This window comes from Etheostoma spectabile, chromosome 21 (genome assembly GCF_008692095.1).
Source record: "Etheostoma spectabile isolate EspeVRDwgs_2016 chromosome 21, UIUC_Espe_1.0, whole genome shotgun sequence".
NCBI classification, from domain to species: Eukaryota; Metazoa; Chordata; class Actinopteri; order Perciformes; family Percidae; genus Etheostoma; species Etheostoma spectabile.
In genome coordinates, this window is record NC_045753.1 from 19,539,693 (window position 1) to 19,553,259 (window position 13,567).

The 13,567-nt window shown below is 38.8% G+C and overlaps 1 protein-coding gene across 1 annotated transcript in view; it reads left to right on the forward strand.

Moving 5' to 3' along the window:
• lrp2b (low density lipoprotein receptor-related protein 2b) overlaps positions 1-11,682 on the forward strand; it is a 47,748-nt gene extending 36,066 nt beyond the window's left edge. The window contains exons 62-81 of the mRNA XM_032502378.1: positions 1,210-1,347; positions 1,854-1,976; positions 4,148-4,276; positions 4,958-5,089; positions 5,288-5,413; positions 5,568-5,711; positions 5,811-5,976; positions 6,156-6,284; positions 6,604-6,824; positions 7,047-7,229; positions 7,752-7,871; positions 8,245-8,332; positions 8,523-8,587; positions 8,705-8,876; positions 9,135-9,198; positions 9,703-9,834; positions 10,210-10,299; positions 10,570-10,653; positions 10,833-10,889; positions 11,348-11,682. Coding sequence (XP_032358269.1) covers positions 1,210-1,347; positions 1,854-1,976; positions 4,148-4,276; positions 4,958-5,089; positions 5,288-5,413; positions 5,568-5,711; positions 5,811-5,976; positions 6,156-6,284; positions 6,604-6,824; positions 7,047-7,229; positions 7,752-7,871; positions 8,245-8,332; positions 8,523-8,587; positions 8,705-8,876; positions 9,135-9,198; positions 9,703-9,834; positions 10,210-10,299; positions 10,570-10,653; positions 10,833-10,889; positions 11,348-11,374 — 2,390 coding nt within the window. The 3' untranslated portion in view covers positions 11,375-11,682. The remainder of the gene's footprint in view (positions 1-1,209; positions 1,348-1,853; positions 1,977-4,147; positions 4,277-4,957; positions 5,090-5,287; positions 5,414-5,567; positions 5,712-5,810; positions 5,977-6,155; positions 6,285-6,603; positions 6,825-7,046; positions 7,230-7,751; positions 7,872-8,244; positions 8,333-8,522; positions 8,588-8,704; positions 8,877-9,134; positions 9,199-9,702; positions 9,835-10,209; positions 10,300-10,569; positions 10,654-10,832; positions 10,890-11,347) is intronic.
• The last annotated feature ends 1,885 nt before the right edge of the window (positions 11,683-13,567 follow it).

A 13,567-nucleotide genomic window follows, 5' to 3' on the forward strand; every position in this document is an offset into this window, starting at 1 on the left:
TGTGTGTGTGTGTGTGTGTGTGTGTGTGTGTGTATTTGTATTTGTATATGTGTGTGTGTGTGTGTGTGTTTGTTTGTTTGCTACATTCCCTTGTGTGAATATGAAAATGTCTAAAATGTGGACACACGGCACAATCCGTTAAAACACAAGCTATAAGTACAGCAACAGTTTAACCCAGTTATTCAAAATTAGTTTATTAAAATTAACATTGTAAAACTGTATATGCACACAGCTACAGTATACTACTGTACAATAATTGAACCACAGAATAGCTTTACAAGGTCGGAAGGACTGTTTCAATTGACCGTTTGGGTTAAATCTATACCAGTTGCTTTTGATATTTGATCTAAAATATTGTATGTTTAAACTGTGGACTTGGGATGCTCTGGTGGTCTAGGATTTAAGCTGTCCATCGCCATTGGTGACCTTTTCTGCATGTCATTCCCATTTATTTTCTTCCCATTCTAAAGGCATAAAAGGTCTGTTGGTTTGGTTGCTCTGTGCTCCCTCTGAGTGTCATACTCTACATCTCAGAATTTTGTGAGTAAAACATTACCATAATAAAGATAAAGGCGGCCACACTGAAATAAGATCAACTGGTTTCTCTAAGTACTCCAGTGAAACTTACTCTGTGTTTACCAGTAGACTGTTGTTGTATTGGGCAGCTATTGGGTGCAGAGGGGGGAAGTAACAAAGTACAAATACTTCGGTATTGTGATTCTGTGAGAATTCACAGATTCAGTTTCTCTTTCTTAATCTTCCCCTTAACATTTAAAGAAATCTGCATGTATGTGTGTGTGTGTGTGTGTGTGTGTGCTCAAATATGTCTTCTGGAAAGAAAATAAAGGACAAAATATGAATTACCAAATAGACATTAATTAGGAAGTTGCCCATACTTTAGAGTTACGCAGCACATTCGCCAGGAATCATTCTTGATGCCTACTATCTCAAACACCACTCTCGGATAAGGCCAAGGAAGATCAGCAATATCTTGCTGCTTATCTGCTGAATCTCAGTACTTCTACTTTTACCAGAGTATTTTTAACAAAAGTATCTGTACTTCCTCTTGAGTACGGGAAGTGAGTGCTTTTGCCATCTCTGATTGGGTGTGACTGTTTGTATCTGAAAGAGAGTGGAGAGTGAAGGCTGAAAAATCTGTCTGTAGATTTTAGAAAATCTGTTTATTAACCATTTTTTCTACCCCAACAGCTACTCGTTACCCAGGAGGACGTTGGTGTCCTCAGAACCAGTTCCAGTGTGCAAACCGTCTGTGTGTGAACCAGGGCTGGGTGTGTGATGGCGTCGATGACTGTGGGGATCGCTCTGACGAACGGCTCAGTTTATGCTGTGAGAACCATTTGGTTTATTGTGTATGACAGTCCGGTGAAACATTTTTGTCACTGTGTGATCAACATAATCATTTATCCCTGACCACACATTACAGTTCTAACCCTTCTTAGCTAATGATCTTAATCTAAGGATTAATGACATATTTTGAGCATTTTAGTAATCATGTCAGTAATTTGTTCTATGCATAGATTGAAATGCAAGCAGATTTTATTTCCCCATCTTCCTAAAATACTATAAAGTGATCAAAGAATCTGGAGCTCTGCAGCAGCTTCCCCCCTTTTGAATCTACCTAATACTTAAGTCAACAAATGTGTACAGAGAATACACTTGAATACTTGATAAGCTTACATGATTTAGAGTAGCAGTGTTTTTATTAATGTATATTCCCTGTGTGTGTGTGTGTGTGTGTGTGTGTGTGTGTGTGTGTGTGTGTGTGTGTGTGTGTGTGTGTGTGTGTGTGTGTGTGTGTGTGTGTGTGTGTGTGTGTGTGTGTGTGACACCAGTGAACGTCACCTGTGAGATGCCTTCCAAGTTCCGCTGTGCAAATGGCTACTGTATCTACTCTGGCCTGCTGTGCAACCAGAAGGACGACTGTGGAGACGGCAGTGACGAGAAGGAAGAACTCTGTATGACTCATACACATATGCTGCAATCTTATAGTTCATCAGGGCTATTGTGGATATAAACATTGCTCCTTACCCATTGCCAGTGCTACTTTTTGTTTAACCGGTACTGTGTGAAACATCCTCTCTCACCAAATGGGTTTTTCAAATCCTCCGTAAGTGAGGAACTCAAATGTAATGAAAGCATTTTGAAGCATCGGCGTTTTCTTTTGAAGGGTGCAAATATTTCACCAAAACAAGTTTCTTCCCAAGGCCATTTTGCAGAGCCACCGTCACTGCATCGAGAGCTTAGTGCTGTCCAAGACAATTGTGATTGGTTCAAAGAAAAGCAAACAACCCAAAGGGACTTTTTTTCTTCTCCTATCCCAGGATGTATGTGTGGTGTAGCCAGACCTTACTCCACAGCGCTGTGGAGATAGAGCTGGCAATGTGAGACCAGCTCTCAGTTAACAAAAAGACGGTACAAAGGACAAACATACAGATACTGACACCGCTAAACAAAGGTCTCAAGCTACACATATAAGCAAACTTAATAAGATAAAACTTTATTTATCCTGAGGGAAATTGCTGAACCTGTAGCTATTATATACAGGCAAGAGCTGGACAACAAACCATTTATTGAGATGCAAAATATTGTTATGCTATTTGAAAGAAAGTCACAAACACAAATCAGAGACTTTTGAGCAAGGCATAAAGATGTAAACTTACAGAAAACAGCTTCTTTAAATGCTTCTTTCTCCTTTTTAAACATAACCATTACCAGATTTGTAATACGTTTAGGTTCAGAAAATGCACCACCAATCATCAGTTTTTGGCATCCCCAAGGATTAGTAATCGTAACATTACTAATGCCTCCTAAACCTTCCTCTCAAAGGCCAAGGAAATGGGAAATCCCAAAATGACATCAGCGTGTCGGCACAGGACACACAGCCTGAAACATAAAGGGATAAAGAAATAGTCTGTTTTATGGAATTGTTACGCAGTCAGCTTAAACGTCAATCAGAACAAATTATTTTGAGAGGAGATTAACTAGGTTGAGAGGAGATTGACATTGGCTAGCTCATCTAAAGCCATTTGTTGTTAGGGAGGAGACGGTGAAGGTAAACCAAGAGGAAGCTGTGGAGAAACCTTAAGTGATTTATTGAAATTAACTGTTTTGTTCACTTGCCACTGTGGCTGGTGGATTCCAAAATCTACCAGCCACTTAACGTTTTTACCAGCCAATATTTTAGTTTTTTAACTGGCACGTGTGTATCCGCATGTGAAAAATAATGCAAGATCTTCAAGAATAATCAAACATGTTTATTTCATAAGGTAAAGTCTTAAGGAAAATACTAACATCCTCATCCCCAGTCCCAGTTCCATGCTGATCTGTCACTGGTTCATCTTTCACCATGTCATTCTTTATCAGATCATACTTGAACAGGAGCTACACCAAAAAGAAGAGAAAATATCATTACATGATTGGACAGTGGCATTACAACATAAAGTCCAACTCCAGACACATTTAAAAAAAAAGTAAACTACTCTGTTAATATGATCAATATTTTTTGACATGGTTCGCCCACATAAAAAGTAAAATAAAAGTCTGAAATGGGCTGGAAGCACATCTACCCTTTTGCCCTCATTAAGATATTCTGGATCTGGCTTGAGGAGCTTCATGAGCTCGCTTTCTGCAACTTTAGTAAGGGTGTCCTGTCTGACATTTGACGCGTGTTGAAAACATAATGAAAAGAAATTGGCAGGCTTGTCTTGTCGTAAGCTAACGAATGCAGGTGTGTCTCCTCTAAAAGTGTCTGAGTGAAGCAGTATGCTGATTTTATTTGCCTGCCACCGTGACTGGTAGGTTGGGCAAATTCACCAGTTCACTAACTTCCATCCCTGTTGGTGAATAAAGTATGTTGCCATGTGAGACTTTATGTCTGCATTTGAGTACTTGACTGTGTGAGAGCTTGCCTGTCTTTGTGCATGCTTGTTTTTTGTGTGTGCAGTCCACTAATTTCCACACATGTTTTCATCTTTGTTGGTTTTTAGAGTGTTGGAGAGTGAAGGGTGAAACTGTAGAGAAAGCTCTGAATTTAGACTAGTGGAGGTGGACATGTTTCCACAGACAGGTTTTATACCCACTCAACCTTCCCTGTGTTGTGTTGATGACTATTCTGTGTCCTTTTCAGGCCATGAGCCCACTCTGCCGCCCTGCACACTTGAAGAGTTTAAATGCACCAACGGACACTGTGTGGCCCTGCCATACGTGTGTGACCACAATGACAACTGTGGGGACCGCACCGATGAATTAGGCTGCAGTAAGTAGCGTGACAAAACACTCATTTACTCACTGGAGATATCCTTATTTTAATGCCAGTTTAAAGTCAGTTATGAAATGTTGCTATTAAACATGTTAAAGCAGTATACAAATAATAGCAGATCATAACACAAGACAACAGCAGCGTATGGCATTAACTAAAAAAGAGATTGTATAATAACAAAAAAAATATCTCATTATTATGATAATGTGAACATGGGGTCTTGTAAGGAAGCACATTGCATTCTTCTTTTAATAGTTTTCTTGTAATAGTATTGTGTAATGCTGTCTTTACAGTATGAGATATTAATCTTGTAATTACCAGAACATTTTTATTTATTTAAAAGAAATTAATGGCATTTAGAGAGAATTTTCTCATAATTATGATAATTATAACAGAATAAATATACACATTTTAAATTGTACTATTTATAATATATACAACATATTATTTCAATTTGGCCTTAACACTGCAGGTGGACAGAAAAATCCTGTTGGCCGATTTTATTTATGGATACATAAATAGTCATAAATCATAAAGGTGCAGAGAATCATTGGGACCTGGATTATAGTCTGTAGCTGAATTATTCTGCCCATTTAAACAAAGCCATTGTTGGATTTCATCATAAGTAAGCAGTGTTTTATATGTGTCTATGCTGTCCTCTGTGTTGTCTGGCTCCAGATTTTGGCCATAATCGCAACTGTGAAGAGAAGCTGTGCCAGCACGAGTGCACCAACCTGAACGGCACCGGCTTCATCTGCTCCTGCAGGCCCGGATACAGAGTGGACCCAGACAGCACCTACACCTGCCTGGGTACACAGACACATTCTTTGAGGGCCTGCTGTTCCTTTTATTTAACTTGCAGACACATGACTGCACACAGTTGAACATCAAAATTCCACTAAAAAGATGAATATTCAATAAAGCGTCATCATTCAGGTAAAGATCTTTTAGTAAAACCATTTAAAAAAAAACTGAACTCTTTCTCCCAACCTCTTCTCGCTCCTACAGACATCAATGAGTGTGAGGTGTACGGCACCTGTCCTCAGGTCTGTAAAAACACCAAGGGCAGCTACGACTGTGAGTGTGCCCCTGGCTACCGGAAAGTGGGCAACGGCAACATGTGTGAGGCTAAGGGTGAGAACAAACCTTTATGAGTCTGGGTTTAGACAAGAGCAACATACAAAAACTTCACGTGGATATAATAAATCATAAGACAGCTATAAGTTGTATCTGAATATTTTTAAGAATGCCAAAAACAGTGTTAAGTGTAGATTTCTGTCTCACTCAGGAGCGACTCCCCTGCTGCTTCTACCAGAGAACATTCGTATCCGCAGGTTCAACCTGCAGACGGAGGCCTACCACGACTTCCTCCAGGAAGAGGAGCACATTATGGCTCTGGACTACGACTGGGACCACAACAACACTGGATTCAGTAGGTCACACGCAGATAAATACTATACACTATATGAAATACAGTATGACGCATCATAAATCAGAGGTACTTATTTGATGATGTCTTGTGTTTTGTCAGGTATGGTGTATTTCACTGTAGCTGGTAAGGACTCTGTACCAGGTGCCATAAAGAGAGCATACATACCTTCAGTGGATGATGATAGTAACAACATCGGTGCTGCTGTTGACCTCGGCATCAAATACATCACCAGACCAGATGGCATTGCCGTGGACTGGGTGGGCAGGTGCGTTTAACTTTTCTGAGCTAACCTGATTCACATTCCAGCAGTACTCTGGTCCCTTTAACTGTCTTGATCTAATTGATAAAGAATCTTGTCAGAAAGATATATACAGCTTCTCGATAGAAAGTTTGCATGTGTCAAAGCATATTTTGTGAATAGTTTCGTAATTCTTCGGCCTGTAGGAACCTTTACTGGGCAGACTCCAGGTTGAAGAGGTTAGAGGTGACTATGTTGGACGGACGCTACAGGAAGCAACTAATCAAGACTGAGTTGGGGCACCCATCTGCTGTGGCTGTCAACCCACGACTGGGGTGAGACAGAGACGGCTACCACACCTGACTTTAAGGAACTCTCTTACAGATTGCAGTAAATTAGGGAATATGTTTATTCAATGTCAAGGAGATAACATTGATTTGGGTCATTATGTTGCTCACTGTATCAATTTTTTACATGGGTAAATTAGTTGGAAAATGATTGGTAGAAGGATTAAACACTGAAACATTTGTGGAATCTTTCTAGAGAATCTTGCTGTTATGTTGTATTTATTTGTCATGGAAAACCTAAAAGGAAGGCACTTTACCGTACCATATCTTAGAGCCCGGAACTGTAATCTTTGCTACGTTTCTGCAGGATGTTGTACTGGGCAGACCGTGGGGATGCAGCCAAGATAGAGTGCGCTTGGCTGGACGGTCAGGAGAGGAAAGTCCTGGTGGCTGATGGCCTGGGTTGGCCCACTGGTCTGTCAATCGACTTCACCAACAATGACAGAATCTACTGGTCAGACGCCAAGGAAAGCCGCATAGAGTCTGTTCTGCCTTCAGGAGACGGCCGTAGAACTGCCATCTACATAGGTGAGGATTACAAAGGACAATCATGAAGAAGACTGAGATGAGATGTTAAAATCTGAGGCTGTAAATTAAATGAAGAATATTCTCTAAAGGAGAACTATTTCATATATTAGTTTTCAGAAATCCTCAAGAATCCTCATCCATCCATATTCCATACATTCGGTATCTATCTCCATCACTTGGGTTGAGTTAAATTGCTCAAACATTTTGTTTCACCTTGTCTAGATGTGAGAAACCCTTTCAGTGTGAGTGTGTTCGAGGACCACGTTTATTGGGGTACTCAGGAAAAAGGTGAGGTGTTCCGGCAGGACAAGTTTGGCCGCGGAGCCAAGACCAAGCTGCTGACCGCCGGGCCGTGGCTGACCCAGGTCTCTGTGTACCAGCAGCAGAGATACAACTCCATAGCTAGTAAGCTGCACTCCCATATTTAAACACAGTAACACATACTGTACTGTAAGCATGGAGTCTAATGTGCATGTGGGGTTTTCTTTTTTGTTTATATTATATATCACTCTAATAGGATTTTTGGGATAATTTTTTATTTGTAGATTATAAATTTTTTTATTTTACTAACTGCTATTTTATTGTTGACTGATATAGTATGTTAGTATTCCATTAGACATATCCAGGGATTTTATGCACAGAAAGAATTGCGCTTTTTATCAGGAATCTGCAAGAACAAATAAATGTTACTACAGGAGGTCAACTGTGATTGACAGAAAGTTCAGTGAAAAGGTCGTCTTAGTAATGGCCCCATCAATAAAGAAGGGAGATAGCAAAGTCCTGCTTACAGCAGGGATGTCAAATTCAAAAATACTCAAACCAAAAACACAACTGCAGGCTTTTCAAAGTACCATTATAAAATATGTGAGTCACACACTTTACCTTGTTGAAATGAAATAATCAAAGCAACTTCCCTTGTCTCTGCAGTGAAGAATCCGTGTAAGGGAACCTGCAGCCATCTGTGTCTGCTCCGGCCGGGAGGTTACACGTGCGCCTGCCCCCAGGGCACCAGCTTCATCCCCGGCAGTAACACTGAATGTGATGCCGGTGAGAAATAGACCTATTGATTTCCCTCAGTATATGATATAAAGACATGGGGCATCATGTATTAAAGTTGCGTAAATTAATCTCAGACCTCAATTGCAGCTATACTGATAAAACAACGGCAGAGATACAATAGAGTTGAGAAATGCCAAGTAGGAGGTAACATGAAGCAAAATACCAATAATATGACAATAATACATGCCATTTAGTGTGTTTGGCTTCAGAGGGAGGATATTTCTTTCTCTTGCCTGGGAAAGTGTGGGTAGATTTTTAATTACACTGGACACAAATAAAGAGGACATTTTATAACCTCATAAATCTGTACATTCCTTTTGATGTCAATGTAATGTAAATATCTTTATATAAATGATTTTAGGGTTTGATCCACCTCCCACCATGCCCCCACCATGTCAGTGTCAAAATGGAGGTACCTGCTACTTTGATGACAATAAGGCTCTTTGCAAGTAAGAAATGTTTCGTTACAACCAGGAATTAAAAATACATTCAAAATATATTCATACACACTATAATACAAATAAAACAAACTAATAAAAACTGATGCACAGATAAATACACTGCACAGCGATTAAGTACTGTAAATGAGCACAGTGTTTTGAAATGTTACAATTCTAAAGTTTGTATTTTGTTTCACAGATGTGCTCCAGACTGGACGGGAGAATACTGCCAGACAAACATATACAATGTGGTCGCATCCTCAAGTACATTTGATTTTAAAGCCAAAAATATAACCTTACAACATTCAAACTTTAAACTTAATCTCATTAGTAATACTCTGCCTTTTGCCTCCCGTTCTCTGTCCACGTCCCTCCCCCTAGTTGGAATAGCGATTGGGGTGACAGTGGTGATTGTGGCTCTGCTGGGAGCTCTGGTCTACGCTGCCAAGAAGAAGTCTAACGTGTTGGAGAGGGTATGGAGCAACCTGCCCAGTATGCCCAGTATGCCATCCATGCCCTCAGTGCCTTCCATGCCCAACCTGCCAAGCTTCAGGTGAGAAAATATACAAGAGATGGTTCTTAATGGCCACAGTTTTCTTCTTCTACTACAAAACAAGACTAGAAATAAAACTACTGAGATTGTTTAACTTTAAAGGAAGCTAACATTGTATTATTATTATTAATGATATGCTTTCACTATTGAGTATTAGGCTTACTAATAGGTTTTCTGTTTTACTGTGAGGGTATGTTTGTAGGTTGTGTACAGCATCATGTTACACCTGAATCATTTGTGTGTCTTGATGATTTTCAGAAATGGTTCTTCTCCAAATCCATCAAAAACAGAGGAGAATGAAGCAAGGGTGAATTTTCAAGCTGTAAGTAGCAAAGCAAAACAGACATTCATTAACACTTTATCAATACTTCTACTCTTATTGATACTCCTTATTTATTCTTTTTTTTATTGCTAAAAGCATTTAAATAAATACAATGTCTTATCATTTATTTATATTTTAAATATAACAAGTTATTTTAGAGCAGCAGCAACATTTTCATAGTCTTATATGTTGAAACTTCTAACAAATCTATATTCCTGAGGTTTGAACACTGTGGGAAGTTTAAAAATGAATGTGAATAAATCAACCACTATCATTCATCCTGTCCTTTGACATACTCTCTCTGTACTAATGTGGATATAGGGAGGAAGGGCTTGATGTGATTAATATGTGATCATTTAGAACTGGTTCCAATGCAGATCCAGGTTTTGGGGGGCATACCTATCCATTATAAAAGCAAATGTTTCTTATGGCTGCTAAGCATCAACTCTTCAGATACACAAAGAGCTATTCTAGCTATTAAGTGGTTTTGTCGTCTGTTTTCAGGTTCCCTGTATGTCTGTGTCCATGGTGGAAACAGACGGGAAGAGTTTTGAGAACCCAGCATATGACGTCGGGGAACAACCTGCTGCCACGAGCGTGGTGGCACCCACCTCCGCTCCTGGTGGAACAAGCGAGGTAGATAAACAGAAATCACTGCTCGCCTGTTCAGTTCATTGATTCTGCTCTCACCTTCTTTTGCTTAGTGGCTGCATACTGTATATATGACATACTGCATGGCGACAGTTTTAAATGATATGCCAATAGGCAATATTGTCATGACCACACATTCCCCTTATGGATCTTTCCCCTGCGGCAATGTCCAAATTAATTTTGGTATTTTTCATACAAACATGCCGTAATTTTTAAATCTGTTGTTTTTTGTTTGTTTTATCACTCACCGAATGACAATGCAAAAACATGATATTGTGCACCAATGCAGCGCCTCACTTGTTTTAGATTTAGATTTGTTTGGATTAGCTCAGCCTTGTGATCCTGTGTTTCCTTCCTCAGGACAACATTAGTAATCCTTTGTATACGGGAGAAGTTCAAGTTGTGGACGTGCCCACAAGAAGTGCAGACAAACTTGCCACTGTCAACAAGGTCGGTCTCACAGTCATCACCAATTTGATTTAACGCAAAATGATTTACATATTTAATAACTCATATATTACACCACACTGAAGAAATTGCAGAGAGAAATATCTATTATTACATAATAAATTGTATTGTTTGTCATTAGTCATTTTCTACATGTGTCAGGTGTTCAGTTCTTACTGACTAAAGTTGCTAATGAGTTTTATTTTGTTGTGGGATGAACCTCAACTAGTTTAATACTGTTTTAAACCATTTTTAATTTGTCTGCCATTTTAGGAGGCTTTTGAGAACCCGGCATACGGCTCAGACATAGAAGATGTCGACGTCATTTCTACACAACCAGCGGCTTCAAGCACACAGGTAGCCATGGAGACGCATGTCAAAATGTTCAACAATGTTGACTGCTCAATATCTGAAAACATTGATAATTACATCCTTTGAATGTTGTAAAATTTGTAAATGTAAGGGCAGTGAAACCTTTGCATGTGTGCTTGTATATATTCTCAGCTATTGAAGCATTTTATTTCTCCTTTTTCTAGACATTTGAACCTATTGGGGATGACAGTTTTGTGTCTCTCAAAAACCCAACAGACCCGGTGAGCCCAGAATAATAAAAAAACTCAGATTGAATGTGTCGTGGAAAACCAGGCATAAACGCGCAGCATTCAGTGTCTCAAAAAACTGTCCATCACTCTGGATTTGCTAGATTTTAGTTTGACATACACAGCTGTAAACGTTCTGCACATTATGGCCGTCTTAAAATATATGTATTTCTTTTTTTTTAACTTTAATTTGACAACTTTGTACTGACAGTCTTAGTAATTCACAGATTCACAGAGTAATTGTTAGTCTCAGGCAATTCACAGCTTACATTGTCATTTTTGTAAATTATGTAACATGATTTTAGTGAGTCTGACTATTGACAGAAAATTGAAAATCCAAGAATGATTTCATTTTATGTTTAAATATTTTATATGAAATGTATGTGTATGACATAAACTAGCTTGGAAACTATGTATTGGTGGCATTTTTACTAATTGTGATCTTCCAACAGGACCACACACCAGATTCTGAGATTTGATGTGACCTCTACATCAGAGATTAGACGGGTCCACGTTTCAGGAATGAAACCTCAACAGCACAACTCAACAAGCAGAGCATTGCGAACACTGACAGACCCAGAACAAATCAACCAAGACAGTTTGTAAAAGAAAGACACCTTTTGTATAGATGTGCATTTGGACGGATTTACATGCTTAACTTTAATTTCTAGATCGATTTGTGTAAAAAAATGACGGACATGATTTAATGTAATTAAAATGAGACTCATTCAATAAGTGAACATTTTGATTTTGAGAAAGTTGAATATTAAAACTGCTATTATCATCACAGTAAATTTGTGTTTTTATTGTATTTTAGCCCCTTTAGATGAAGCCCCTGATAAAGCACGTTATTACAATCTCGCCCTCATTTTTTTATGTGACGGTGCCTATATCACAGAAGGATCTGTCATTACGACAAGACTGAGTCTCACTGTTGTTATCCAGTCGCTCATCACAGATAAGACTGATCCCCAGCTACTTTAGCTGACCCACTGAGCTAATATGAAATGCTTTCTCATCATTCATTTAATAACTGAGAGCCACAATTTGAGAATGTGATCACAGGGCAACAGCAATGACTCTGCTCCTCTCCCACTGTCACAAATGTCTGAACACATCAAGGTCTCTTTGAGCTTGCAACAACTAGGCCAACCAGATGAGCAAAGGGACAAAAGGAAAGTGAAAAAGACTGTTACTTAGGAATGTATAGGGAGCTGTGACCGGTGTGTTTTTATGATGTGGTCCGTGAGGATTCGTAGTCCATGTTTCATTCTGCCGGCCCTCGTCAAGGCATCTCTGACCGTCAGCCAAAGCATGCACTTTACCGCTCACTGAGAGACACAGACACGAGGGAGGGGATGAATAGCAATAGATGGATTTGAAGGGGGCTGGACCAAAGAGACATGCTGCTTGCAGCATGTGTACACACTGTGCTGCCTTCATGAGCAGTCAGAGAACACTCAGTTCTCATGAAAGATTTAACAAAGAGTTCCATGATTTCCAGAATGAAAAATTCAGGAAGTTTTTTAATTCATTATTTTTCAATTAAGTTGGGTAATGTGTGTTGGTAGGAAGGGTCAGCGCAAATAAAATTTTATTTTTGTACAGAATATGTTATAAAAGAAGGGAGGAAGATTTTCTTTGTGATATGTAATTGGTTTTTGCATGAGGTTATAGCTAGTATGGACGCCCTTTTCTGCCGGGATAAGAAAAGTCAGATTAAAAATGATGGCAAAAGTCAAAATGATGATATGCTAAGTGATAATACGACAATAATAGTCTGACTTTCTTTAAAATCTGAATTATGACAGTGTCAAAACATTGATTGGATTGTTTTGACTTACACTATATGTATACATTTGTCATTCCTTAATCTATTTTTTTCCTTTTGTTGCAGCTATAGTCTTCCATATACTGTAGGTTTTGCATTTTTCTTTTTGTAAGAAATTATGTATATTTTTTATCCATATTTCTGCTTTTTGTTTAAATCTTAGTTCTAGAAACATGATTTACCAAAAAACGTAAAACCAACTTAAACCAACAGTCAGCAATGAATGGCACAATGACTGGGTTGACCTGTTAGGGAAACTGGAAAAATAAATAAAATGCTGTTTATTTTATATTTATTTTTACTTTATTGGCCCATTTTGACATCCAATCCCGTTACTCCCAGCTCACACAATTGTTTTAGAATAACCACCAAGTGAACACAGTATAACTAAAATATAAAAGTGTCCACAAACATCAAACTTGACAGGAGGGTCACAAGATGTAAATAATAATGCGGAACACGCCTTGACTTATTTTAGACGTCCGAAGGTCCAGGTACAAACTGGGGCGATGGCACTTTTGCCCCAAGACTTTGGAACTATTTACACCTTGACCTTATTACGGACCTACATAGAAAGATATAGTTATTTAGAATGGCTTTCGGTAGCACTGTAAAATATTTTTCTTTCTTCCTCTGGTTTTTATGTAACCTACTGCATGTTATGTTTTATTCTTGTTTATTGATGTAAAGCACTTTGGACACCTGCGGGTTGCCGTAAAGGTCTATATAAATAAATGTTGATTGACTGTACTTTAGTGTTGTACATTTTCTCCACTTCATGTTTCATCCAGCAAAGATCAACATCAGTCAGTTTTTTTCATCTGTGAATGTTGGAAGTTGG